Here is a 27,692-nt window from a genome sequence, read left to right as displayed (position 1 = left end):
ACTTGATAATTGTCTGAGGGACCTTGGAAGGAAGGGGCCGCTTCCTTCCAAATTGGGAGCTTTCTGTCCCTGGATGTGTGACCCAATGGAGCATTTATAGGACCTTGCAGCCATTAGATGAAAGAGTAGATGAAGTGGCTAACGGGTCACTCCAGCTCTGTTGTATTTTGGTCCTGTCTTCTCAGACCCAGTCTGCATCTTAAACAAGTCGACTTGCACCTGTTCCTCCCCCCTCTCAGGTTTCTCAGGCCTAGCTACCTCTTGCCTTTGCCCTTCCTAGGACCCTGCATTCCTCCAAAATCTCTCCCTTTCTTCAATACCAAGCTAAAGCTCATTTCCTCTAAAAGTCTTAAATTTGTGTTTTAAAAAAAGGCAGAATATTTTGACCCTGCTTTTATCATTCTTCTTCATCTTCAGCAGCAGCAGCAGCAGCAGCAGCAGCAGCAGCAGCATCATCATCATCATCATCATCATCATCATCATCATCATCATCATCACCTATGTTAATCTGGTTACTTTGACCCCAAGGGCATTTTTTAGTCTTCTGTGAGTCTACTTGAATTATAAAATTTGATTCAGGAAAATGGGACCACAATGGAATCGTTCATAATGGCCGATGGTATAATTGGTAGACTTTGGAACAAATACCCTTTGATGATTCAAATTTGCTTTATGGTATGGTTTAAAGATGCTCCCCCCAAGTTCATGTATTAGAAACTTAATCTGCCCATTCATACGTTAATGCCATTTGGAACCGGGGCCTCTGGTAGATAACTGGGATTAGATGAGGTAACGAGGTCCCTAGTGGCTTTATAAAAAGGGGAAGAGAGGCCCGAGGTAGCACACTTGCTCTGCCTCTCCATGTGATGGCGTCTGCCGTGTTATGATGCAGCCAGAAGGTCCTCACCAGATGCTGAACAGATGTCGGCACCATGCTTTTGACTTTCCAGCCTCCAAAGCCATGTGCCTAATAAACTTCTACTGTTTATCAGTTATCTAGCCTGTGGTATTCAATCATAGCAGCAGAAAACAAGCTAAGATACCTTCTAAGTTTTAAAAGGGAGAGAATTAACCCCGATGGAAATAATGTTATTAAAATGAAAACATAAAACATTGAAAATGGTTCAACTTCACCATACAGGAATTAATAAAAGAATTTAATAGGCTGAATGAAATTAGTGTCAAAATTTTCTCTTGGGGGGCCACATTAATTAAAGCTGAATAATTCTCATCAATGTCTTTTTTTTTTGGTACCGGGGATTGAACTCGGGACCTTGGGCTTGCAAGGCAGGCAGCGGCACCACTGAGCTAAATCCCTGGCCCCTCATCAATATATTTCTGATTAAATTTATATCTTGAAAATGGCCTTGAGGAAAAAATGCCCCAGAAGTTCAGTGACAGTATTGGAAGTTCTCCAGGTCTAAGTGGCAGGGGAGAAACAATGAGGAGGAAATGCCTTGTATCTGGCTCAAAACGTTGCTAAAATCATTCATCACGTTGCACTTAGGTATCTGCTGTGGACAGATGTTTCCCACTTTGAAGCATGCACACACTCAGTATGGAGGGACAGTCCTGACTGGTGCCAAAGAGACAGGAGAGCTGAATCCTCACCGAGAGTGAGCTAGAGGCAGAAGAGCCGAAGTGACATCTTGTCCTTACACTCACCTTGGTCAGGGTCCCTGGCAAACACCACAGCCACAGGGGTCTTCACTGTGGTGTTGTCGAAGACAGCCACGGTGCAGTGGCTCGGGAAGAACCTTGGCGCGTTGTCATTCACATCTTCCACGTGGACGGTCACATCCGCCTGGCAGGATCGGCCACCTCCATCTGTCGCCTTAGCAACAAAGCTGTACATGTCCTTCCTTTCGCGGTCTAGGGCTGTGAGTGTGGTCAGCTCCCCTGGCCAGAGAAATGATAGAAGCTCAGCTTTCTCTGTGAGAATTCACCCCAGCACGTGGCCTCTAGAGAGCGGCAGAGGAGAGTCCCGGCCATGTGAAGGGAACAAGCAGTCAGGAAAGCCATTCTGCTAGTGTCCCAGCACCCACCTGCTTTGTCCTCCTTCCAAACACAACCACCATCAGCACCAATTTGAGATCATCATCAGCAAGAAACAAACAGGTACTTTAAAAGGCCAATGAGGCAATTTATAATATATAAAATATGTTTATCCTTTGGCCAGTAACTTCATTCCTACAGAATTAACCCAAGGATTAAAATACATGTATTAGGATATTCTCCGCAGCAGTGTTTGTAATAGCAGTGTACTGAAGTCTTCCTATATGTCTTTCAAATAGGGACTAATGAAGTGTGTTGTGACTTAGCCACAAGGCAAAGTACTATGCAAATAGAAATGAATTATGACGGAGCTTTATTTGGGCCTTGGTAATATCTGCAACACACTTATATGTGAATAAAAGCAAGTTCCAAGGTAGTACTCTGTTTTCATGAAACAATGAGAGTTTAGAGATGCTTGGAAAAAGCATTCTGATAGAATAAACATCTGGGCGGACGGGCTTACTGTGCAGTTTCTGCGTAACACACACCTACACTGTTTGAATCCAGTACACGGAGCATGTATTATTTGCATATTTTCAAACACTGCCCTGTTTATTTTTCTTTCAAGTCCTCACTGATCATCCTGCAGCTGAGCAAATACCGAACAGAGGGAGATTAGGTAACCTTTGGAGCCACTCAGCGTACCCGTGCCGGGGGTCAGGAACACAGCATGGCCCCATCTGTCCCAGGACACCCCTCTCCCGGGCCACCTCCCTGCTCTGGAATTTGAGTCATCTTTTGAGCTACTGGATTCAACCAAGTGCCAGCAGCCGGCCCCTGTGACCCGGCCTTCCTCCTGCCCATCCCCTGCTGCCCCTCAGCAGCTGCACCCTGGAAAGCGCATCCTGGGGGCTGGCTGCTCTTTAAAGGAGGCACACCCCACCTGACCTCCCCACCAGACTCAGCCCTGCCTGCCAGGGTGTTCACACCCGCTGTGTGCTGTCACCTAGCTAGTGGTAAGGACAATGGCAGCCACACCCGCTGAGCTACCAGCCAGGGCTCCGGCTCCCTGTGCTTTGTGCTCCTGAGCCTCACAGAAGTCCCATGAATTTGGGTCTCTGCTCTGCAGCACTGCTGTTGTGAGATGCTCTCCTTGATCATGAAGCTTACTGGCTCTGAAGGTGGCATCTGGCTCCCTCCCCAGAGCACCTCATCTATGTCCTCTCCTCCCATCCTCTGTCACTAGTTTCCGGCCCTCTGTCTCACCTTTCCCCAGACTGAGGTCCTTCAATAAAATTCTCTCTAGGCCTTGAATGCCCACCGGGACAGCTCCCTCACCGCAGTTCACACCTATGTGCCGTCATTTCCACACACAATGCCATTTCTTCAGGGAAGTTTTACTTACCTCTGCTCCCTAGCCTAAGTTAATTTTATATCTCAAAGTCACATTCCAAACCGCTGATTCAGTGACTGCCTTTCTAGTAGGGTCAAAAAACCAGGGTCTTGTCTTAGCAGTCTACTGACTGTATCTCCAGCATCTAGTGCAGTGCTTGGCACACGGTGCCAATGCATGTGTTTGTTTGACATATGTTTGCTGGTAGATGGACAGACAGGTTGGTGAATTCCTGCTCCTTCTCCAAAGCCCTCCCATGGCGCTGGCACTTGGCATTCAGCAAAAAGCTCTTAGCTTGATCCTGGAGCTTGGGAAACCCACCTGTGTGAGGGTCCAGCTTGAATTCATGTGCCCCAGGGCCATGCAGGGAATACATGATCTGGGCATTGGTATCAGCGTCCGAGTCTGTGGCGGAAACTTTCAGAATGAAGGCTCCTGGGGACACATCTTCACGCACTCTGCTGATGTAGAGAAGCTGGAGATGGAAAGACAGAGAAGAGGGGGTTTGTGGGAGCTATGCTTAGATCCAGAGAGGGGAAGAGGGGCAGAGATGAGAGCAGCAACAGAGACTAAAAGAATAGAGATGGGCAGAGACAGGGGAGCAGAGAGAGGGAGGGAGGGGAACAGAGGGAAGAAAAAGGTGTAAGGAAAACAGAGATTAAGAGGGATGGCAAGAGAACAAGTCAGAAAAGAAGGGAAATGAGGGTGAATTCCACCACCCAGGAGCCCTGCACAAGGCGGGGGTCTGACCCAACACCTGTGTCCCACAAGAATTCAGATCAAGCCACTCCGGACCACGTTCCCTGCTCTGGGTGAGGCCCAGCTGTCACCTCTCTGCCAGAGTTCCCAGGGTGGACTTGTGGCCTTTGAGCCAGTCTGGACCTCAGTTCCCTGTGGCTTGCTCTAGCCTCGTCTGCTGCAGTGTCATCATGGCCTGCTGGGGGTGGCAGGGGACAGGCTGGGGTCTCTGAGAACTCATGCTCCTCCTTGGGTGGCTGGGGCCAAACTTCTAAGCATCCTGTCTCCACCACAGCAGGTTAAGCAAGCTCGGGCCCCGAGCTCATGCTAGGTGGAAGCGTCAGGCCTGGTGGGCTGTGTGGAGGTGGTTTTCCAGGCCCCTCTTTGGCTCTTGGGAGGCTGTGGGCCTCGCTGGGAAGGCCATGGTGAGCCTGGTCCTGCCTTGCCCACCATGGAGGATGGAGGCTGCAGGATAGCTGGAGGGGAACGAGGGAGAAGACAGCCACCTTTCTCCCCACTCAAAATGCGCTCGCCTGCCATCCGGAGAGGACTTTTTCCATGTGTGCTGTGAACCAGGCGATCTCTTGCTGTGGCGCTCTTATGTGACCGGAGTGTAGAGGAGCAGAGGGAAAAGTGACAGGACACGTGCACTCACGTGTGTTGCAAAGTATGTGTCCACGTGTGTGCATACAAATTGATTTGGATATGCAAGTCCACATGGTAGAATTACGTATTTCATAAAATAACAATGTTGACGGTTTAACGTTACCTGAAAACTTCGAGGTGATACAAATCCCTCCAAAGTTAAAAATTACTATGTTTTGTAAACATATTTAAAAACAAACTGTGACGATGACTCTTAGTTTACGTCCTCTAAAAACACACTTCTTCTCCTGCTAATCTCTCTCAAGTCCCACCACCGACATTTTTCTCCACGGGAAAGTCCTTAGAGAAGTTATCTCTGACCAAATGGAGCCATCCCGCCTGCACGTCGGCGTCTGTGTCTAACGTGGAGAAGAGGTCCCGTGCAGGAAGGTGTGACCGAGCTGACGAGCTGACGTGGCCACGCTCATATGCAAGCATCCTGGGAGGGAGGGAGGGAGGGATGTCGCGGGATGGATCTGGAACAGTGAGCCAGGCTGACTGATGAGCGGCAGGGGTTTGCCCGGTGAGTGGGCGGACTGAGTGCGGAGGGGGTGTGTTAGTCCTGTGGGAGCTGTACAGGGAAGTAGGCCTGGCCTTTGTATGCAGTGTGGGGACAGAGAGGCAGGCCATGGTTCCTGTATACCATGGGGTGGGACAAGGAATTGCCCTGAGTCCCTGGCCCAGGGCGCTAGGCTGAAGCAAGGGGAGAGGTAAGGCAGGTGAGGTGGGTGACAGCCAGCCCAGGAGCTGCTCTGGTTCCTCCTTCTCTCCCCAGCTGCTCATCGGCTTTCCTCGCCTGCACTTCCCGCCCTACTTCCCTCAGACTCTCACCTGTGTGCACTGAGGGCTGTTATCATTGACGTCCAGGACAGAGATCTCTACAGGGACTGAAGTCTGGAATTTGCCATCGGATGCTGTGATTCTGAGCAAGTACTTGGCGGTGTGCTCTCGGTCCAAGGTCTTTCTTGAGGAGATCCTCCATTCATCCCCAGCTTGGTGGATGCCAAACTGGCCCAGGGGGTCTCCCTCTGTAAAGATGGGGCATAGCTTTCAGAAGCCAAGCAAAAGAACAACCCAGACTTTGTGTAAGAGGTGGCTGCCCACCTGACGCTTCTTTTAGGATTGCTGAGAAATGAAAAACATTCTTCTCTCAACTAGGAACCTATGATTCTGTATTAAGTCAATTTTTTGGAATTATGAAGACTCTTCTGACTTTTTAAAAATCTGTTAAATGAAACCATCACTGCAGGAAGCAATACTTCAAAATATGTGAGGGACAGGGACAGGATTCTTACATTTTGAGGACTGGAAGTCATTGGGGAGAGTTTTGTTTGTTTTTTGGTACTGGAGATCAAACTTGGGACCTTACACTTGCGAGGCAGGCGGCAGAACCACTGAGCCAAATCTCCAGCCCTGGGGAAAGTTAAAGGTAAGCAAATTTCTGTTCTATACAAGACAGGTTTAATATTTGCAGCTATTCGGTGTGGAAGGGCAGGGAGTGATCGGTGACACTAAACTCTCTGAGGTTTTATAACTATTGACAGACCCTGTGGAAGTGCAAGAGGAACACTAGCTTCACTTGGAAGTCTTCCTTCCTCAGCACCTATCACTGGCAAGTGAGTGGGAAGAGAGATTTGCACCCTGAGACTCAAGATTCCAGAGTCGCGAGATTCAGCTATTCCAAAACTTCACTGTACACTGTCATTTATTATCTTTTTCTGAGATTTTAAGGCTTTCTGATTTTCAGGTGTCTGATATTATTATAAGGTGACAAGGTTCTATTTTTCTAAGACTCCGTGTTCCATGCAACTCTGACCTGTCTGCAGGAGTCCATGGTTTTTTGGAACTTTAGACTCATAGCTACTTGTAGTAGCAGAAGGACCATTTTTATGGGAATTGGATGAGATGGCACCAGAGATAGGAAGAGAAGAGACTCTGGCCAGGCATGGTGGTGCATGCATGTAAGCCTAGCACTTGGGAGGCTGAGGCAGGACAATTGCCGTGAGTTCACAACCAGCTTGGGGTATGCATTCAGTTCAAGGCTGACCTGCACTACATAGTGAGACCCGGACTCAAAAAAAAAAAAAGACACTCTGGGTGGGGGAAGAAACCACTGTTTCGCTGGCTTACCCTTTATATAACGAGTCGGGCATTTAGTTTTGCAATATGCATCCACTGAGGAAAGCAGCTTGTAGGGTATAGTTTTAATCCCAGCCCTGACCCAAATTCAGAATAGGACCTTGGTTGAGTTTCTCCCCTCATCTGGGCCTTGGGTTTTCCATCTGTGAAATGAGACTGTGCTAGAACCATACCTGAGGAAGGCTGTCATTTCAATACATTGGTCCTCTGAGGGACAAAAAGTAATTTTCCATCATCCCTCAACTGGCCCTGGGAAGGTCACTCTCTATAAAGACAGTCAGTCACCTGGCAGAATTTTCATGGATCACACAACTGCTGGGGCCTTTTCCATCCCCTGGAAGATAGCGGACAGTAAAGAGCATGACCCTTACTTCACCTGAAATGATGAGATCCTCTTTGCAAAGTACTTCCTGATTCACAGGGGGCCCTCAGAGCACCCTCCAGTTACATCTTACCAGCATCCCTGGGAGAAGGACAACAGGCTGTCAATGACAACAGGCTGCCCTACAGATGGGGCGGTGGAGGTCCTAGGGCCTAAGTAATTTGTCCCCCACCACACAAAAAATCACAGTGTTAAAAAGTGGTAGAGCCAAGATTTAAGTGCACATCTTAGATCCACCTCTTAAGCCCACCCCTTGTTGGGCCTTTTTCAGTGCATCCTGGTGCCACCAATCCAAGACAGGTGTCCCTACCTGTGATGTAGCAGGTGACCTGTCTGTTCTGCTCAGAGATGTCAGCATCCAGGATCTTCAGAGTGGCCACAAGCTCACCGGGCTCACTGTTCTCCACCACAGATCCTGTATAGTCTTCAGAAACGAACTGAGGAGCATTGTCGTTTTCATCTATGACGGAGACCTCAACCAGGGCCCGAGAGGCCAGCTGGATGGTCTGCCCATGGTCATAGGCCACCACATGAAAACGATAGGTTTGGTAAGTCTCACAGTCAAGTTCCTTGAGAGTGGTGATCCAGCCAGTTTCACTGTCAATGGCAAAGAGCTCATGAACATTGCTACCTTGCTCCATGGACAGCCGATAGCTCACTTGGCCATCATTCCCAGTGTCCTCATCATTGGCAGTCACTTGAATGACTGTAGTCCCCCCTGGCATATTCTCAGTGAGGAAAGCTTTATAGGGATCTGCCTCAAATATTGGCCTGTTATCATTGACATCTTTCACTTGGATGTGGACAGAGACCAAGGCCACCAGCTCTGTATCCTCATGGGGACAGTGTGCCATCAGATCAATCTGGTACCATTTGGTGGACTCATGGTCCAAAGCCTTCCTCACTTTTAGGACTCCTGTGTCTTGGTCCAAGGAGAAGACACTGTCCCTATTGCTCTCTGGTGTTGTGCCCTGCACAAGACTGTAGATGACTGGATCTTGAGCTGCAGCTGCTTTTACAACCCCAATTTCAGACCCCACTGGAAGGTCTTCAGATGCAGGGAATGTATACAGAGGTTCAGAAAATTTGGGCAAGGAAACTTCATTAGAGACAACCTGAAGCTGGACTGGCACCTGAGAATCCCAATGAGGAGGCCCGCCATCTTGGGCTTTGACTTTGAAGCGAAGGGTCTTGTTTTCCAATCCTACCAGGCTCTCTTTCACCTTGACCACACCAGTGATCTCATTGACATCAATGAGCTCATCAGCCAGCTCCTCCATCGGGTCTACTGAGTAGGTGACATCTGCATTCTGACCTTCGTCTGCATCGTAAGCCAGCACCTGGATAACCGGGAAGTCTTTGCTGACATTTGATGGGATGGACAGAGTGTACCTCGATGCTTTGAACTGTGGAGCATTATCATTTTCATCCGTGAGGATGATCTTTACAGTGCAGAAGGCCACTTTTCCTCCTCCATCCCGAGCCATGACCTTAATAGCAATGACTCTTTCTGTTGAATTTTCCCGGTCCAGCTTTTGCAGTGTGGTGATCTGGCCACTGGGATTTATGGAGAACTTTTCACCAGCCAGCTTATTAATGATAGTATACTCTACAGTGCCATAGGGACCACTATCTTTATCTATGGCTAGCAACTCAATCACCTTCGTTCCTTCCTTGGCATTCTCTGCTAATTCTGCCTCATAAATGTGCTGCTGGAATGCTGGGCTATACTTGTTGGCGTTTGTGGTGTTGATGTACACGGGCACCGTTGCTCGGAAGATCCCATCTGAAGCACCTACCCTCAAACTGTAAGAAGAGGAGTCCAGTTGCTTTTTGCAAAGGTTGAACATAGAAATTACACCCGATGATCTGTTAATGGAGAAGTGCCGGTCCTGATTGCCCGAAAGAATCAGGTACTCCAAGCGGGTGGCCTCTCTGCTGTCTGGGTCAAGAGCTTGGACTTTAAGAACCAGGTGTCCACAGGTGGCTAGCTCGCTGACACTGGCCTCATACTGAGGTTGTCTGAACTCTGGGGGGTTGTCGTTGACGTCGGACACATTGACAACCACAAGGGTCTCACCAGTGAGTGGAGGATTTCCTCTGTCCATGGCCCGGACTTTCACATGAAAGTGTTGCTGGGCTTCGTAATCCAGTTCTTGAAGTGTGAATATCTCCCCTGTGCTTCCATTGATCTGGAAGAATGTGGAAACATCTGAGCCGTCCTCCACGATCTGATAGGAGACATCACGGTTCTGTCCCGAGTCCTGGTCAGAAGCCAAGAGCTGGATCACGGGGGTGTGAGCAGGCAAACCTTCTGAGACCGAAGTGGTGTACACCAACTGGGAAAATGTTGGAGGGTTATCATTGACGTCCTCTACCAAGACTTCCACTGTAGCTTCAGAAAACGACCCTAGAGCTGTGTCCGTGGCTCTGACTGTGAACACATGTTTGGTCTTCGACTCATAGTCCAGAGGTCCTGTCACTGTGAGGACACCAGTCTTAAAGTCAGTGGTGAAGAGCATCAGTGACTCCTCCTCCACAATGTTGTAGATGAGCCTGAGTCCCTCAGGACTCCGGGCCTGGGTGTGGAGAATGGGGGTATAGAGTGCGATGTTTTCAGGGACTCTGACTTTGTAATAAGGACTCTGAAACAGTGGGTTGGATTTATTTCTCACAGTGACAAGTACTTCTGCCTCAGTCTGGAGGGGTGGAGTTCCTCCATCCCGAGCAATGACTTTGAGGCGATATTTATTTAAAGCTTGATAATCAAAGGGTTTCTTGAGTGATATGTCCCCAACATAGGGGTCAATTCGGAAATATGTGTAATCTTCTGTAAATGCATACGTGACTGTCCCATTTGCCCCCAAGTCCTTGTCAGTGGCAGACACCTGAAAGAGGACATCCCCTGGCTCTGTGCCATCTTGAATGATTGTGTAATAGGGCAGATGGTGAAACTCAGGAGGGTTGTCATTGATGTCCTCAACAGAGACTCTGACCAGAGCCTGAGCCACCCGCTGAGGAGCCCGATCATCCCTTACTTCCACCACCACCTCGTGGATGTCCTGCTGCTCTCGGTCAAAGGCCACTCCTCTTGTTTGCAACACACCTGCCGACTTGGCCACGTGAAACAGATCGGTGCCATTTAAGAGGAAGTAGGAAAGGGCATCGTTCAGATGACTGCCCTGGACACCGAGGATCACCAGTGCCTTTCTGTCCTGCAAATTCTCCTTCACTGCTGCCCTATAGACATCCTGATCAAACCGCAAACTTTTGTCAAGGACTTGGGTCAGAGAAATTTTTACCAATGCAGTATCTTGATACAGGCCATCAGAAGCACTAATGGTGAGCTTCCGAGAGAGTCCCAGAATAGCTGGATTCAGCACAGATATGCAGCCGGTGACTGGATGAATGGCAACAGCTTCGTCAGCATTGCCAATTTTGATGCTATAGGTGACTTCTGAGTCATCGTCACTGGCCCGCACGGTGAGGAGCTCCATCCCAAAATGAACGGGTCCCACGACTGCTACTTCATATATCTGCTCTGCGAACCTGGGAGGACAGTCATTCACATTTCTGACATAGATGATGACCTTGGCAGGCTTGGGTGCAAATAAGATGGGGCTCCCTTGGTCATGGACATCGACATTGAACTGGAAGAGGGGCCTGCTCTCATAATCCATCTCAGATATAATGACTAGGGTTCCCATACTAGGATCTATTTTGAAAAACTTTGAGGCCTCTGGATCCAAAATTTTATAGACCAACAAGGAATTAGCTTCCTTGTCCTTGTCAGAGGCACGAATCACAAAGGGATTGTGGTCTTCATCCATGATCATGCTGTACAATGGAGCTGCTTCACTAATTTGGCCCACAAAGGTTGAATTTAAGAACATGGGTGCATTGTCATTTTCATCAATGATGTAAACGAGCACTATGATGTCAGTAAATGCACCCGCCATATTGCTGCCTCGGATTTTCAGCTGGTAAGAGGAGATTTTCTCATGGTCTAAGTTCTTCTGGGTGGAAATGAGGCCAGAATATGAGTTCATGGAGAATACGCCATCCTTGTTTCCCTCTCTTAACTCGTAGGTAACTTCAGAGCGTGTTGTGGCAGAGACCAGGAAGATTGGAGAGCCAATCGGGATTGATTCTGGGACTTCCACAAAGTACTCAGTGCTCGAAAACATGGGGACACTGCTGTCTGAGGGACAGACGTGAACGACCACGGTAGCCAGGTCATGCCTCCGCGGGGAGCCCTGATCTTCTGCCTTCACTATCAAAGTGTGCTGGATGTGATTTGCCTGATTGAGTTTCTGGGCTACAGTGATGATGCCTTGCAGGATGTCGATGTTGAATAAATCCTCACTGTTCCCTGAAACAGAAGGCAAGAGGAAGTGAAATTTGTTATGCTCTCAAGAGAAACCAACTAGGCTTTCTAGACCAATGAAGAGGCTATCACAAAACCAGGACAGAAAAATCTGCCTTCTATGCCACCCTAGATTTACTGTGATATAGCGGACAAGGTAGGTATCCACTTTATACAATTCTTAATATGGAGCACATAGTAAGTGCTTCATAAATGGCAGCTTTAATCACTACGAAATCTCTGGGACCCAACGTAAGCTACAAACCAAAACTGTAATAGGTCTTTGAGGCCTAGAAAGGAGACCTATACTTTGTCGGAAAAGCACATGGCACCCGACTGTAAGTGGAGACTTTCATAGGAAAAGCTTTAGTAAGCTTCAGTTACATTAGCGAGCAGGGTAGCCATCATTTACATAGCTTTGTAATAGCTTTGGTTATCTGGTTATATACTTAAAAGATGAAACTATAAATATGGAGTCACAGACTGCCAAAATGGATAAGGATTTTTAAAACGACCTTGTCTGTTCCCTCTGTGGTGTCTAGTAGGAAAGTCCTTTGCTGGTCTTAGGAGTCTGGGGAGAGAGACTGAAAAGAATACCCAGATCATGACACTTCTATATCAGCACTTTCCCCCTCCTGCCTCTCTCTCTCTCTCTTTCTCTCTCTCCCCCGACTCCCTTCCTCTCTCCCTCCCTCTCTCCCTTCTTTTCTTTTTTTGATACTGGGCATTGAGCTCAGGGCCTTCACACTGCCACTCCCAACCCTTTTTAAATTTTTTTTGGTACCAGGGATTGAACTCAGGTCCTTCCACTTTCGAGGCAGGTGCCGGAACCACTGAGCTAAATCCCTGGCCCTTAATTTTTTTTGAGACGGGGTCTTGGGAAGTCACTAATTGTCCAGGCTAGGCTTGAACTCACAGTCTTCCTGTCTCAGCCTCCCAGAGGGCTGGGATTACAGCTTTGTGCCACCACACCTAGGTCATACTTATCTTTTTAAAATTTAAGGCATTTTGGGCCGGGGATCTAGCTCAGTGGTTTCACTGCCTGCCTCACAAGCGGAAGGACCTGAGTTCGATCCCTGGTACCAAAAAAAAAACTTTAAGGCATTCTCACATCACCTTAATAATTTTTTACCATCCAGCCACTGCTCACATGATTTTATAATATTATTTACTGGATATTTCCTTCTGAATTAATTTACTCTTAAAATTTGATAAATATTTTTAAAAGACAACTTTATATTGCTACTTTAAGAAAATTATCACACATCATCAATCAGAAGCTACCATAAAACAAATCAATGAAAAACATCTAGAAAGAATCTAAAGTGTGCGGGCCTGAGACCTACCCTCTTTCTCTGATAAAAACAAAGAGTAACAAAGTGGCAGAGAAGACTAAGGGAATTCTGGTACCCAACTGAGGCTTTGTCTTTATTTGACCAGGAAGCCTGAAGGAGAATCAAAAGGCAAGTGCGTTCTCCAGGCTGGCTCGCCTGTTCAGTGCCATGGCTGACAAACTCCCAGACCAGTTTGCTCACCACTGGAAGTACAGGTCTTACACTCCAGGAGACATTTTTCATTCCCTTTAACACATGCTACAATTATTTTACAGTTTCTGTGGCAAAGCAGACAGCTGAGCTTCATTATAAAATTTTCAGCCTGACTCTCCCACTTTTCTTGGTTTGTGTTTGGTGGTGTTGAGGAGTGAAACAGAGCCTTCCCATTGAACTATATCCCCAGCCCTTTTTAGTCTGGTATTTTTTTAGATAGGGTCTTGCTAAGTTGCCCAGGCTAAGCTCAAATTTTTGATCCTCCTGCCTCAGCCTCCCAGAATGCTGAGATTAAGGTGTGTGCCACCATGACCAGCTATGACTCTTCTAACCCTTAGAAGTCTTCTCCAATTGATTGGTTAGGTGGCCTGTGACACAGATCCCAAGTTCTGTCAAAGAGCACAGTTCCCATGCATAAAGAGCAGATTTAAAAACAGTAGTTAGCTACACTACCTAAATATAATTCTATCTTCTTTCTCATGTTATACTGCTGAGAGAAAAAACCAACAGCACAAAATTGTAGGTCCACTGGGATCTCAATACCACAAAAGATGCCACAAAAAGATGCCAGGGAAATATACACAGTTGGTATCTCTGGGTTATGACAATTATGGCTATGTGTTATGCTCTTCATTATACCTTTCTGTATAATGTCATGCTTTCAAAAATGAGCAAGAGTTGCTTCTATAGCCAGAAGAATATGTTAAAACTAATCTTATCTATAAAAATAAAGCTATTGTCTCCATAAATGGGGTTGTCAATGAGATGATATAAAAGAGCTGATTTTATAACTCATAAAAGATAAACAATTAATGCATTCTAATTTGTGTTACTCTTCTCCAGGGATGAATAGACTTTTGTCAAATGGCAACCATTTCTTCCAAAAAGAAAATGTCAAACAGCTCTGATTTCTTGACGATGCTCTCCGTGAGGGTAGTGAGGAAGTCATATTCATCTTTGTCCTTCTGTAGCATCTAATTTTAATAGTTGATAATGTGCAATTAGTAGCACTTAATAATTATCTTTAATCAATATTAATTGTACCTTATCAACTATTAAAACCATCACTAATAATCCATTGGACATTGGATATTATCAATTTGTTATAATATTGATTTGTTACATTAACTACTTGTAATTAATACTCATTAATGATATCAAGTAATTGCCCCTAGCATGTGTATAATATTTTACAATTTATAACAGGCATTAACATACATTTTTTCTTTGAATTTTTACAACAATAACAACTTTCTAGGAAGGCTAATATTATTTCCATGTTTGAGATAAAGAAAACCATATAACAGGTATCAAGTTGTTATGTGGCCTTAGTAGGAAATATAGGGTACTCCTAACACCATGCCAGACCCCTAATATTTATTTGTCCATCCCTTCTAACGGATATGCATGAAGTTATCACAATTTACAATGTTACTTGGGGTTCATAAGCATCTTCTGCATGCACGGTCATTGGTGGTTTATATCATATACATGTAAATTCTCCCGTAACTTGAATGGTCTTTTTGTTATTGTTGTTACTATCTTTGGAAGTATGTTAATTTAGGTCACTGTGGTTTGAGGGAAAGCTCTAGAACTGTTTGTGATTTGCCAAAGCTGAGAGAGCCTGGTACTTGGTTAATTTCCAAAATCATGCTTCTGTGGTTTCCTTGATCTCCAAAGCATGTTTCCCCATCTTCTGAACCCTGGCCAGCCGTCTCACCTTTCAGGAGGGAATAGTGGACCTCAGCATTGGCTCCCCGATCAGCATCCACAGCTCGGACCTGAAGCACCTCTGAGCCGGGCACGATGGTGTCAGGAACTCTTGCCTCGTAATGGAGCTGGGTGAAGCGTGGTGGGTGGAGGTTTCCATCCTTCACACGAATGGTCACCCACACAAAGTTCCTCTTGATGGGCATCTCTTGGTCTCGGACCTGTGGGCCCAAGGGGTAAACAGGGAGCAACAAATGGAAAAGGAGGAGGCAGGATTAGAGTAATTCCATGCCAACAAAACGATACCCAGTTGTAGCTCTGTGTATTCCTTTCAAGCTGGCTTCATATTTTATGCTTTTTTTCCTTTTTATAAATAGATTTACCAATTACTGATTATTAGGCTTTGTACTTTACCCTACTTTAGTAGAAAAGATTAGGGTTGGGATCCAATATGTCCCTCAAAGGCTCATTATGTTGAAGGCTTGGCTGCTGATGGGCTTTGGGGAAGTGACTGGTCATGAAGGCTCTGATTCAATCATCCACTCATGACTCAATCATCCGGTCATCTACTGATGAGATCGTCATTTGATGTCATCACTGGGAAGTGATGGAAACAGGAGGTGGGGCTTAGTGGAAGAGAGTGGTTCGTGAGGGTGTGGCCTTGGGAACTACACATTTCCCTAGTCCCCCAGTCTTTGAGTCTTTTCCTCTTTCTGCTTACCTCCATTATTTCCTCCATTATTCCATCCTGCCATGATGTTTCTGCCTTTCCAGGCCTAAAGAAATGAAGCTCGAAGACCATAAACTGAAACTTCTGACACCGTGAGCCAAAATAAACCTTTCCCCTTTAAGTTGATTTTATGTCAGCTGTTTTGTCACAGCAACAGAAAGCTAACACGGGCAGAAAAGTAGCATTTTCTAGATTAGGCCTCAGAGAATATCAGTTCTTCAAGAGGTTAATGTTTTGCAGGAAAACACAAAAAAGTCTGTGGTCAAGTAAATTTGGGGATCACTAAGTTAAATGAAGTTAAACAGTTTTCTTTGTTGCAGGACTTCTGGGTCTTTAACATATATTAATGTGTCAGAGGATGGTACATTAGCTTATGAGAACCCTGACCGAGACAGGACACCAGGCCCTATTTCTGGTTTCATCAAAATGACTGTATGACAGTGAGCCAGTAGCTCTTCCTCTGTGAGCCTGGGTGTAGGACTAGAGAAATGGCTGGGGTCAGGGCTGCAACACCTGAGATAATGCAAGGTGTAAAATTGAAGCTGCCTTTCATTCTTAAGGTCATACAAATGCAGGCACATGACCTGGAGATAAGTCCCCCTTAAATCTTGTATCCTACATGCCTGGCCCTAGGGCTGGCCCTGGGAGGGAGGGTCTCCATCCCTTCTAGTCTGACACTGTGGGAATCCACACTGTAGTCACGAAGTCACAGAGCAGGGAAAGCCCTGTTGTTTGGGAGGAGTCTAGAGAAAGCCAAAGCTGACAGGAATTTCCACCCCATCCACCTGCGCTCTAGGCATCCTTGATGGAAGACGCCGCTGGCCAGCTGTGCAGTATCACCGCTGGGACTCATGACTGGCATCATGGGCTGTGGCAGCCTCTGTGTCCAGCCCGTGCCCTGCATGCAAGCCCACCCTTCCCATCTCCCAGATTGCTCACCATAACCGTCAGCGTGTGCTGGGAGGGCCCTGAGCCCAGGTCCAGCTTCCCCACCGTCACCAGGGTACCAGTGCTCGGGTCCAGCTGGAAGAGGCTGGCACTCCCTGGGTCCTGGCTGCCCTGTATGGTATAGATGAGGCCTTTGCCCTTGTCTTGATCTGTGGCCTGGACTCGAAGGAGCTCGACCCCAGGGAGGGTATCCTGGGGGACGCTGACCTCGTAATGAGCCTCCAGAAACTGAGGCCGGTGGCGGTTCACGTTGGCAATCAGGAAGATGTAGACCTGGGGAGGACAGTACAGGGAGGGTGGGCTGCAGGCTCCGTGCGGCCAGCTGCTGTGAGTGTCTGGATCCCACTGGCATCCACGCCTAGCACTGTGCCCGTACGCAGCAGCCAAGGCTTTTAGACAGCGTGCTTTCTAGTGGTTTTCAAAATGAAACATTTTGTTAACGAGTCTCTTCTTCAAATGCAATGTTACGTCAAAACCTAACACAGAAGACAGATAAAACTGCAGCTGAAGGCAGAGTAGAAATCTAGCAGCTCATTGCCTAACCACCATTCCTCATACCCACGGTAGCCCCTATGGTGTTAAATCCTTAGTTCAAATGCTCATTTGGACGAATCCTCTCATTTTACAGGGATCCAGAGTGGGAGCAAAAATGCTCTCAGGATCACAGAGGTAGAGCATATATCGGCACCTAGAGGGTTGATTCCAGATTTAGTATTCTTGGGAGTAAACCATACCCTCGAATGTCATCACAGCCTCACTCCAGCTGGGGGCAGGGGCTCCCACGTCTCCCAGCCCAGGGGCTGCCAACCGAGGCCTCTAACCTGAGTGGCAATGGTGTGGAAGCCATCGGTCACCTCCACGGTCAAGTTGTAGCTGGACCCTGTCCTCGTATCAAGGGGCCTGGCAATGACAATGCTGCCGGTGGTCTTCTCAATGTCAAAGTCCATGTCCTTGTCCCCACCTGGAGCGGGAGTGGGAGAAAGAATACACAAGCTCAGTGATTGGGGCGGCAGCTGCATAACCCGGGCCTTGACCACAGATCTGCAGCGCGGGGTAGAGACCGACTTTGACTGATGGGAGCGTGGGCGGTCAGCGATCCCAAGCCCATGCAGAAACAGTGCGCTACCTTTGCTATAGACTATTCTGACTCCGGCATGAGACAAGCAGGAGCAACGGAACCCTTCATAACTTCCTACCGAACTATGCAAACAACCTCCAACAGTTCTGTGCCAGGACACAGGAGAAGATGACAGTAGCTCCGTTCAGTAAGAAGAAATTGATCTAGTGAAGTAGAAGAATGCAAAGTATAGAATAGGATGATGCTGTTTACGTGTCTTCTGATAGGATTCTCTTTAGTGCCGTGGAAATAGGTTGTATTTAAAACATACCTCCAGGCGTGGGGGCGCCGGCCTGTAATCCAGCACCCTGGGGGACCGAGGCAGGAAAATCAACAGTGTAAGCCCAAACTGGGGGACTTAGTGACTCAGTGAGTCCGGGTCTCAAAACAGAAAATGAGAAAAGGAATGGGGACATAGTTCAGGGGGAAGGGCCTGAGTTCACTCCCCAACACCACAAAAGGGAAAAGAAAAAAACTCTATATTATATATGTTTCATGTTAATATGTATTTAAAGTATGCTAAAACAATATTTTACCAGAACCCTACATACCCTAGTATGTAGATTATAAACATATACTCTGTATACATTATTATATATATTTTACATATTATATGTGACACATAGGCTATATATTATATATTATAAAATATTTAAATATAATCCTATGTATGTATGTCTGCCTATGTGAAAAGAACACATCAAAATTGTAACAAAAGATTATCTTCTGGTGGCTGCACTTTAGGTAATTTTTGTTTTCTTCTCTGCATTCATTGGTATTTTCTAAATGTTCTATAAGGTACCAGCATTAATTATACATGGAAGAAAACAAACAATTAAAAGAGCAGGAATTGGAACTGGAAGTAAGACCAGGAGGTCAAGAGGATATCCCATCCTGTCCCTGAGTGTGGGCAGAAAACTCTGCAGTAGGATTTCATGGTTCACATGGACGCTGAAACTCTTACAGACTTGTAACTTAAAATCCCTGGATAGGTTTCAGAGAGTCTATAAAACCTCAAAATCTGGATGCAGGTTTACATTTGCGGGTGTGCTCACGTGCATACAACATTCTTAGAGGAAGACCTAAGCATTCGTGCGAGTCCCAAAGGACTCCATGCCCCTCAGATATTCTTTACAAATTTTGATATTGAGACAGGAATCGGAGCCTGCACCCAGGTGTCTCTAGAATGAGGATGAGCATGGGGCTCAAGCAGTGGTGGTGAACCTAGGGCACATATGCCGCAGTGAGCTGCTGTTTGTTATCGAAAGCTCTAAAAGGTTCACCATTGCTGGGCTAGAACGTGTGGCTTAGTGATGAAGTCTGCACTTATAAACATGGGGGGAGGCCCTGGGTTCAATCCTCAGCATCCTGCGCCCCCACAAAAGAACAAGAATGAGATTTTCCCTGATCATCAGAAGGGAACCTGGGACCAGCACACTGAGCACGGTCGCAGGCTCATCATCAACAACAGTTCTACACTGGTTTTGTGCTTTCTCCTCTGGGCCCTCCTGGACCATTCAGCTCCCAGGTGTGTGAAGTGAGGAGACACGCCCACCTCTGACTGGGGTTACCGCTGGGGTCGTGTCCATAATGGAAGGATAGCTTGGCAGAAGTGTCTTTCTTCCTTCCCTCTGACCTGGGGAACCAGGGAAGGGGTCATCACCGTTCAGGGTCAAAAGAAGAGCATGACCTCGAGAGGGGACTGGAAGGTGGTTCCCTGGCTGGCCTGTATGGCTGGGAGGTCCTCTGTGGGCCTCACCTGTGATGTGGAACCAGAAGAGGCCGGGTCGGCCCTCAACACTAAGGACCCCCACCATGTGGTTCACGGGGTCTGTCTCCATGACTGTAAAGCTGTAGGGCATCTCGTCGAAGGCCAGCGGTATGGAGGATGGCCGAGGCTGGGGGATCCATTCCACGTGGAGCCGCACGCTGGTGGAGAGCGGTGGCTGCCCGCTGTCTGTCGCCTTGATCTGAAAAGAGCCCAACGCCAGAGCTGAACTATCGCTAGCGTCTCTCATCCACTCATTTATTCAACTCCCATTGGAGGGCTTGCTGTGAGGCATCCTGCTAGCTGCAGCAGGCACAGTAGTGAGCAAGACATAGAACCTGCACTTCAGAACTTCTTGCTTAGTGAAAAGCAATAAGACGGGCCACTAACTGAAGGCTTACTGGGTGTTAGTTCCCAAAATGGTCTTCACATAATGAGGTTTGATCAAAAAATACAGTGAAGGTATATATTTTAAAAATTATTACAGTACTTTTACTGTAATAATTACTGTAAAATTTCACGTGGCGGCCATTAATCCCCTTTAAATCAGTCCTCTTGCTTTGAACACATTCATCCCATCATTACTGCCACTTTTCTGGAACAGTTCTGGAAGTCTTTTGTGAGTGTCTTCAATTGCACTGTTGTGGCTGCCTCCGTGTTCTGAATCAATTCAAAATGTTTACCTTCCACGGTTATTGTGATATTAGGGAAGGGCCGGAAGTTGTACAGTGCCAGATCCAGTGACTGAGGTGAATGAGGACACACCATCATGATTTTATAGGTCTGCCTTTTTGCTGGATACCATGCAGCAGCAGCATTCACCATATTTGTGATCACATCTTGTAGAGACACTCATGAAAGAGGATATCCAGAACTGCTCCAGAAAATGGCATGAATAATGGGATAAGTGTGTTTGAAGTGAGACAGAGTATTCTGAGGGAGATTAATGGCAGTGTCTTTGTAATTTTTTTTAAAAAATTGAAACATTTACCTCAAACATGTGTTCTTTACAACAATCATAAACACAGTAAGCTGGAATTTATTGAGTTCTCACTGTTATCTGGCCTTACACCTAGAGCTTTGTGGGTAGCATCTAATTTAATCTTCACAGTAGCCCTAGGAGAGACACTATTATCATTTCCCTCTTAAGGGGGAGACCAGGGCTCACCATGGTGAATTCACCTAACTGATCACAAACCTGGACAGCAGCAAAGCTGAGCTTGGATTCAGGCTGTCTGACATGAGAGCCCACTGCCTGAAAACCCACCGATACACGGGCTTCCTACAAGAAAAATGTTCTTATCCCAAGTAGGCAGGTGCTAAAAGGCTCAAAAGAGTTAAATCACTTGTCTAAGGTCACATAGGTGTAGAATGGCAGGGCTAGGGTCAAAACCTAGGTATATCTTGATGCCAAAGCCCTTGTGACTTTCGTGAAATCCTTGTCTATAAGGGCAGAGAGGAGTCAGGGATGGTGGTGCATGCCAGCACTCTGGGAGGCTGAGGCAGGAGGATCAAAAGTTTGAGCCTAGCCTGGAAAACAACTTAGCTTGTCTCAAAATAAAATAATATAAACAGAGGGCTGGGGGCATAGCTCAGTGTGAAGCCAAGGTGCTGAGTTCAATCCCCAGCATCAGCCCCACCACCACCAAAGACACAAACAAACAGACAGAGGATTTCCCAGGCCCTTCCTGCACTCAAAGAGAAAGGCCCAGAATCTGATCCTTTGGTGAAAGCCAAGACTCTCAGTTCTCTGGGAGAAGGCCAAGAAAAAAACGCACCACTTCTACTGTGCCACCTGCTGCCTCCCTCCTCCTGCATCCTGGGATGAAGTCACTGCCAGTGGTGCCCCCCCCCATTTCCGGCCTCCATCCATCTGCTCACCGTTAGGATGTTGTACTTCCCCGCCGTGAAGGTGCTGCTGGATGACACCACACCTGTAACCGGATCGATACTGAAGCCTTCCTCATCACTCTCCTCAATGCTGTAGGTGATGCTGCCATTGAGACCGTCGTCTGGGTCTGAAGCTACCAGCCTGTACACAGCCCCAGGGGACACTGGGCTTGGCCTTTCTGGGAGGCGGACACTGAAGAGCTTGTGGGAGAACACAGGTGCGTTGTCATTGATGTCCAAGATGCACACCACCACCCTGGAGGTGGACTTCAGGGACGGCTCCCCGTTGTCCAGCACGGTCACCTGGGGACAAAATTGAACATGAGCACCTGAGTGGCCAAATGCAAAGCAGTGTCTGGGTACCATCACCCACTGCACCCGCCACTACTGTCAGCATGCAAATCACACTCCATTTGTTCATTCATTTTATTACCATAAGCTCAACCACTTGGATCTCAGTTCTCTACTAATCTCAACCACAGGAAAGCTCCCAAGAAAAGAGAAAAGAACCTTCGAGAACTGGAAGAAGCCAAAGTTAGAGTCCCCAGGTAAGTTCAGAGTCTCAGGCCTTTATGGGGAAGGCCCAGGGCCATTTCTCAGAGACTATTTGCTTTTTATTTGCTTGTAATTCTCAGAAGTTTTGTTCTCTGGTTCCCTTCAGCTCAAGGTTAGAAGGTGTTTATTCAGAGATGAGTAGAACCTTTGAGCCAGACACTCAGCCCAAGGCCCCAAATGAGGGAAAAGGCCCCAAGGCAACTTCAGAACCAGGAGCTGTTCTGTGTAGGGACCAATGGTCCCAGGCATCAGTAGCTGCAAGGGCATGGTAGGCAACGGGATGGAAATACCCCACTCACGATGGGTCAGGATTTAAAAAATATTTTAGTGTTTAAAGGTAAATGTCTGTAACTGACTTTGAGCAATGCTTCAGGCCCTACGAGCCCTAGAAGGCTGTTTATTTGTTGCTTACTAATAATACCCATTCCTTACCTTTACCTTCAGGTAAAGAGAATGTGCTGAGGAATATGCATCCCTCCCTCCTGATGCCTTTAGGACTAAAATAGATACCTGGTCCTCATCAGAGAGGAGGAAAAGCTAGATTCCCCACCTAGCAGCCTTCTCTTCTGATTTAATGCCCTCTACATCACAGACTGAAGCATCCCATTGGAATGGGCACCACGGACGCCTATATGACTTTAAAGATACACTAGAAAAAACACAGACCTAGAAGACAAATGTTTTCATGCTGGCTCCGCTACTACCCTAGTGCTTAACCTTGAGTAATTCTTAGGGGATGGACTGGAAAGCAGACCTGACAAACAGATAGCACATGTATTCTACCCCTCCCTCCTGCACTCCCGTCAGGCATTACTAATCAATGTGTGGTGCCTGCCCAGCCTGGACACTGTTTCAGATTCTTTCCTGTCTCGTTGTTGAGGAGCCAGCAAAGACCTGACAATCTTCACCACCAACCACAGCAAGGCTGAGCTCAAGTACTTCCACCTCTCTGAGCCCAGTTGTCTGCTCAGCCACAGGTATGTGTGTGGCTTGAGGATGCCTCCACCCTGTAAACAATCTGCAACTTGGCCTCAGGAAGCTCTCGAGTGAATTCTGTGACCTTTCTCACCTCCAGGATATGCTCATCCTTGCTCTCTCGGTCCAGCTGCCGGGCCGTGGAAAGGAGACCTGGGGGAAAGATGTAGGAAGAAGACATGAAGAAAGGACTCCCACGGCCCCTTCACTGAGGTGAGTTCAGGATGACGCTCCAATCCCAGATGGGAATTCTTCTGGTCTTTGGGGAACAAGTATGTTAAGGGGAAGTGGAACACTGCGGGGAGGGGAGGGAAGGGAAAATGAAAAAATGGGAGAGGACAACAGCGATAATGCGTTAACTGAAATTCCCACTTACATCCACCTGTCACCATTAGGCAGGGACAATGGGTCAACAACTCAGCAACCAGCAGTATCAAAAACCTGCCCAATGAGATGCTGACCTAATCAGATGCTTGCCTTATCAGATGCTTGCCCAATCAGAATCCCACCCAATCATATCCCTGCCCAATCAGATGTTCTTCCAATCAGATGTTCTCCCAATCAGATGCCTGCCCAGATGCCTGACCAATCAGATGTCCACTCAGTCAGAATGGTGCTCAGCCGGAAACAACGGTTAGAGTTGCAGGTGCATAAAGATGACTATCAGCAATACTAGGGTGCGATTTTGAGATGGCCCTGAAATTCAAGGAGTATGTTTGCACTTGGATATCCATCATATGTTCTCCCTTTCTTTTAATAAAAAGACTCCAGTTCTCCTGAGAGTAAACTACATCACTCCTGATTTCAGGCCTTTGTGATCCGTGTGAGGATGACTTGCCCCATGTCTGAGGCAAGGTGTGCAGCCTAAGCCTGGCCAATCAGCGTAGATTACCCAGCCCTCTTCACGGGTGCCACTGCAGAAAGATGGCTGGTCTGTTTCATGAGAATCAGCTCTGGGACCTCTGTGAAAAGCTCTAGGAAAGACTCTCTTTTGCTGCTGGGCATGCTGGGAAGGTAACGTGGAACCTGAGAGCAAGACTCCTGAGAAGACCGCCAACTCAGAGGAAAGCAGGCAGGGCAGAGCTGACCGACATCCCTTGTCTCACCCCAGCCAGCGTGGACTGGGTTGCTGTCTTCTTCATCTGAAGGCGCCCTGGTGACCGAGTTAATCCTGAGACCAGCTGTTGGGTGGGGGAGGGGCAGGGCTCACAGTGGAGCTGGAGATCAATTGGGCCTTTGGAATCGCAAGGCCTTCACTCTGACAAGGTGCCATTGTCGGGCCCCGCCTCCTCCCTTCCCTTCCTAGGACACTGTGAACTCTCACATCCAGCCTTGGGCTTCTTTTAGGGCAGCCACTCATGCCCTCAGGGCCTTGCCTTGACTCGAGGAAGCTCCTGCCTATTTCTCTTCCTCTTTTGAGGTCCTTCAACCTCAGACTTCCTCCATGAAAGTTGAATTGGGTGAACCTCAAGCTCCTTTGGCTTTAAGTTCTGAACTTCCCATTCCACTTTGAGCTCATGTTACTGTCATTACCGTTCACCTAGCTCTTCGTACCAGCTGTCTCCATGGCCAGCAAGAAGCGGGCTCCTCTCAGATCACCGCAGCAGAGAACTGGCACCTTCTCTCCCTTGCTGCCATAGTTCAGAGCCCCCATGGCTCAACTCATGGAGACTTCCACTTTTGCCTTGGTTTCCCAGCCTCCAGAACCTCGAGCTAAACAAACCTGACTTACTGTAAGTTACCCAGTTTGTGGCCTTCAGTTACAGCAACACAACACAGACTAAGACGTGCTCTGACATAACTTTCTCAAGACCTCACCATTCGGAATGAGAAATACAGCTCAGAAGAGTGACCTGCTTGCTTTATCCTCAGCAGGGGCCTTGTCTTCCTCCTTCCTGGCTACTGTCCATGTCGTCCTCCTTGCCCTCATCCCCTCCCGGGCTGAGGCAGGTCAAATCTGCCCCAGCCTTCAGCTGCACATACCCAGTCCTATTCCGGAAGCCACTGCAGATCCTCCACATTGGATAGCTTTCTCCTCCTCTGACCAGCCACGGCACCACATCCACGCACTTTTTATTTGTTGTGTTCTGCGCTGGTTCTATATTTATATCCAAATACTCATGCTCCTGGTGGACTGAATTCTCTAAGACCAGAAGCATGGTTTATTTCTTCAACCTCTCCACCACGGATTGTTTAAAAGCCTTGTAAGGGCAGACACCTTTAAAGATTTGCTAAGTGCAGTAAGTGAACCTATCTTGAGCTTAATAGATTGTGGACGATGCCAAGAGAGTCATTCATCTAACAATAATTTACTGAGCTCCTACTGGGTGCCAGGTACCGAAGGTAATTCTGGTGGGGAAAATTTTCAGGGGAACCTTTGAAGTCTAGGAGACATGGATAATTAATGGAGTGATGATCCAAATAGGCTGTATCATTAGGGTTACAAAGGGGAGGAAGGGATGCCAGGAAGTGTATTATGGTGTCAGTGAACACTTCCCACAGGAAAGAACAGCTGGGTTGGGATCTGAAGGAACGGTAGAAGCTAAGCAGACCAAAGGAGAGGAGCGGAAGCTCCTGATGGGGGAACAAGGACGGCAAGGGCCTGTGTTGGGAGCAGCCATGTGGCTGGCAGTGTGACAGGGGCAAGGTAAAGCCAGAGAGGCCAGCTGGCCAGTTCACCCGTGAGTCTGTGGGACACAGCAAGCTATGAGTCTATCTTAAGGCACAGAGAAACCATCCAAGCTGCCCTAGCAGGGAAGTGGAGCAGAGCAATGGCAGAGATGAGGAAGGAGGGCTAGGGGCTCATGGCTGATAGATTCTTTCATTTTTAAAAAAGTTATGCTAGGGCTGGGGATTTAGCTCAGTGGTTCCACCGCCTGCCTCGCAAGCACAAGGTCCTGAGTTCAATCCCCGGTACAGAAAAAAAAAAGTTATGCTAATAAAAATCTTTACTCCTCAACTGCAGGAGAATTAGGAACATTTTTGCCATTTAGGGCATTTTGCCAGACTTGCTATCAGGGAACTGTTGATAGTAAACAGAACAGGGATTTGGAAGAAGTTAAGAAGTTAATGCCCTAGGTGAGAGACATCATAGCTCTTCCGAAAAGCAAGGGACAGGGCAGCCCCAGGTAGAGAACCAGCTTAGGCCTATTTTCCAGGGAAAAAGCGTCCTCCTATGACTAATCCATATCCTGGGTCAAAGGTTAACAGGAAGTATCCCAACAAATGTCACTGGGGCAAACAGACACTGCATTCCCCACCCAGTGTCTGTGCCCACCTCCCAGGCTCTGGCCCCTCCCAGTCCCCTCTGTCTTAAGGACCAGTGAGAAGCCCTTCAGGAACAAGAGTAAAGGATGGAATAAGATATTAGGTTCTAAGGAGAAAGTATCAGCCTTCTCCCCCATAAGATTGCAGTTTATTCCCCATGCGGAGGATGTGACGTGGCCTTAGAGAACTGTCCACAGCACTGGGAAGTGGGTCTCCAACATCAGCGCCAACCGGAGGCAGGGAGGTGGCGTACGCAAGGGAGCTGGCTGGGAACAAGACAGTACGGGGCAGTAAGGGCCGTTGGAGACTACAGGATGTGCGCCTGCTCTGCACAGGGAGCCACTGTCAGCCTCTGGTATATTGTGGGACTATGAAGACAGTGTAGCCGGACACTTTCCTGTTTTTAAAGAGCGATCAGAAATCTGGAATGCTCTGTAGAATTTGCCAAGGTTTAAATGTTGGCCATAACTTCAAAAACCATTGTTTAAAGCTTGTGGAAGTCAAGCAGGATCCCTCTGTAGGTTGTACCTGGCTTACTGCTGCCAAGCTGTGGCCTTTGGATTCCTCTAAACCACCCTTCCCCACATGACCTTGGGCCAAGAACAGTCCTGAGTGAGAGGGCTGACTCAGGGTAAAGGTCCCTACTGCCACCGCCTGTTGGCAAGGCTGAGATGGTCTGGTGCTGGATGAGGTTGCACCTGACCTATGGCTTGTGACTCGGGGGAGGAGTGAGTTTGGGAGCATTTGGATGTCTGAGTCCTGTCTCAATCTGTGGGCAACCTAAAGCAAGAAGCTCCAAAGCAAGGAAGGGGAGAATAGCTTCTCCTCATTTGCCCAGTCATGGACTTTGTAGAAAAGAGTCGCAGACTATGTCACTCATCGAAATCCCCTGCATGTCTTGTTAAAACACAGATCCCTGGGCCCTACCCTCAGGATCCTGGTTCAATAGTTTGAGGGTGGGACCTGAGAATCTGAATTTCAAAAAACAATCTCTCAGGTGATGTGGAGGACGCTCTTTGACCACACTGAGAGAACCATCATGGTAGAGATAGCCGTTCCCGCACTTTCCAGGCCTCACCTGTGACAGGATGGATAACGAACATGCCCATGTGGTTCCCACTGGTGATGTTGAAGGTCAGCTTCCCTCTGGAGCTGGAGTCTGGGTCCCAGGCATCCAGCTGAAGCACAGAAGTACCCAGGGGTGCATCCTCCCGGATGCAGGGGTAGAACACAGGTCTGGACATCCGGGGTGGGTTGTCGTTGACATCCATAATCTCAATGTAGACTTCCGTGACAGACGAGAGGGGCACAGAACCCCTGTCGACGGCCAGTACAGTCAACCAGTAGTAGGGTATGGATTCTCGGTCCAGAGCTGCCTGAGTCTGAATCATTCCTGGGACAGAAATCACCAAACCCTAATTAGTTTAGAGTGCAGTTGGCTTCAGAAACCACCAGTCCAGTATTTCCCCTTTCTGTACTGTGGAAGGTTATGGACAGGTATTCCAGGGAAAGAAGGAACAGTTGTCA

At 47.6% G+C, this 27,692-nt stretch overlaps 2 protein-coding genes across 7 annotated transcripts in view; one reads left to right on the top strand and one right to left on the bottom strand.

Annotated features, from left to right (window-relative positions):
* Positions 1–1,669, top strand: part of Slc36a1 (solute carrier family 36 member 1) — an 86,043-nt gene extending 84,374 nt beyond the window's left edge. For both annotated transcript variants that reach the window (XM_087194938.1, XM_087194935.1), the window contains exon 11: positions 418–1,669. In XM_087194938.1, the coding sequence (XP_087051064.1) occupies positions 418–521 (104 nt within the window). In that variant the 3' untranslated portion in view covers positions 522–1,669. The remainder of the gene's footprint in view (positions 1–417) is intronic.
* Fat2 (FAT atypical cadherin 2) overlaps positions 1–27,692 on the bottom strand; it is a 142,254-nt gene that overhangs the window by 36,979 nt on the left and 77,583 nt on the right. For all 5 annotated transcript variants that reach the window (XM_087194932.1, XM_021240976.2, XM_004836552.4 and 2 more), the window contains 11 exons: positions 27,244–27,558; positions 22,993–23,051; positions 21,360–21,671; positions 19,470–19,680; positions 17,415–17,554; positions 16,585–16,866; positions 14,926–15,136; positions 7,603–11,664; positions 5,603–5,799; positions 3,710–3,863; positions 1,666–1,899 (listed from right to left, as the gene is read on the bottom strand). In XM_087194932.1, coding sequence (XP_087051058.1) covers positions 1,666–1,899; positions 3,710–3,863; positions 5,603–5,799; positions 7,603–11,664; positions 14,926–15,136; positions 16,585–16,866; positions 17,415–17,554; positions 19,470–19,680; positions 21,360–21,671; positions 22,993–23,051; positions 27,244–27,558 — 6,177 coding nt within the window. The remainder of the gene's footprint in view (positions 1–1,665; positions 1,900–3,709; positions 3,864–5,602; positions 5,800–7,602; positions 11,665–14,925; positions 15,137–16,584; positions 16,867–17,414; positions 17,555–19,469; positions 19,681–21,359; positions 21,672–22,992; positions 23,052–27,243; positions 27,559–27,692) is intronic.

The sequence above is a fragment of the Heterocephalus glaber genome, unplaced genomic scaffold, assembly GCF_053883595.1.
Source record: "Heterocephalus glaber isolate CG9 unplaced genomic scaffold, H.glaber_assembly_v1.0 deba00001606, whole genome shotgun sequence".
NCBI classification, from domain to species: domain Eukaryota; kingdom Metazoa; phylum Chordata; class Mammalia; order Rodentia; family Bathyergidae; genus Heterocephalus; species Heterocephalus glaber.
The sequence above is the reverse complement of the archived record's forward strand: the minus strand, read 5'-3'. Positions and strand labels throughout refer to the sequence as shown.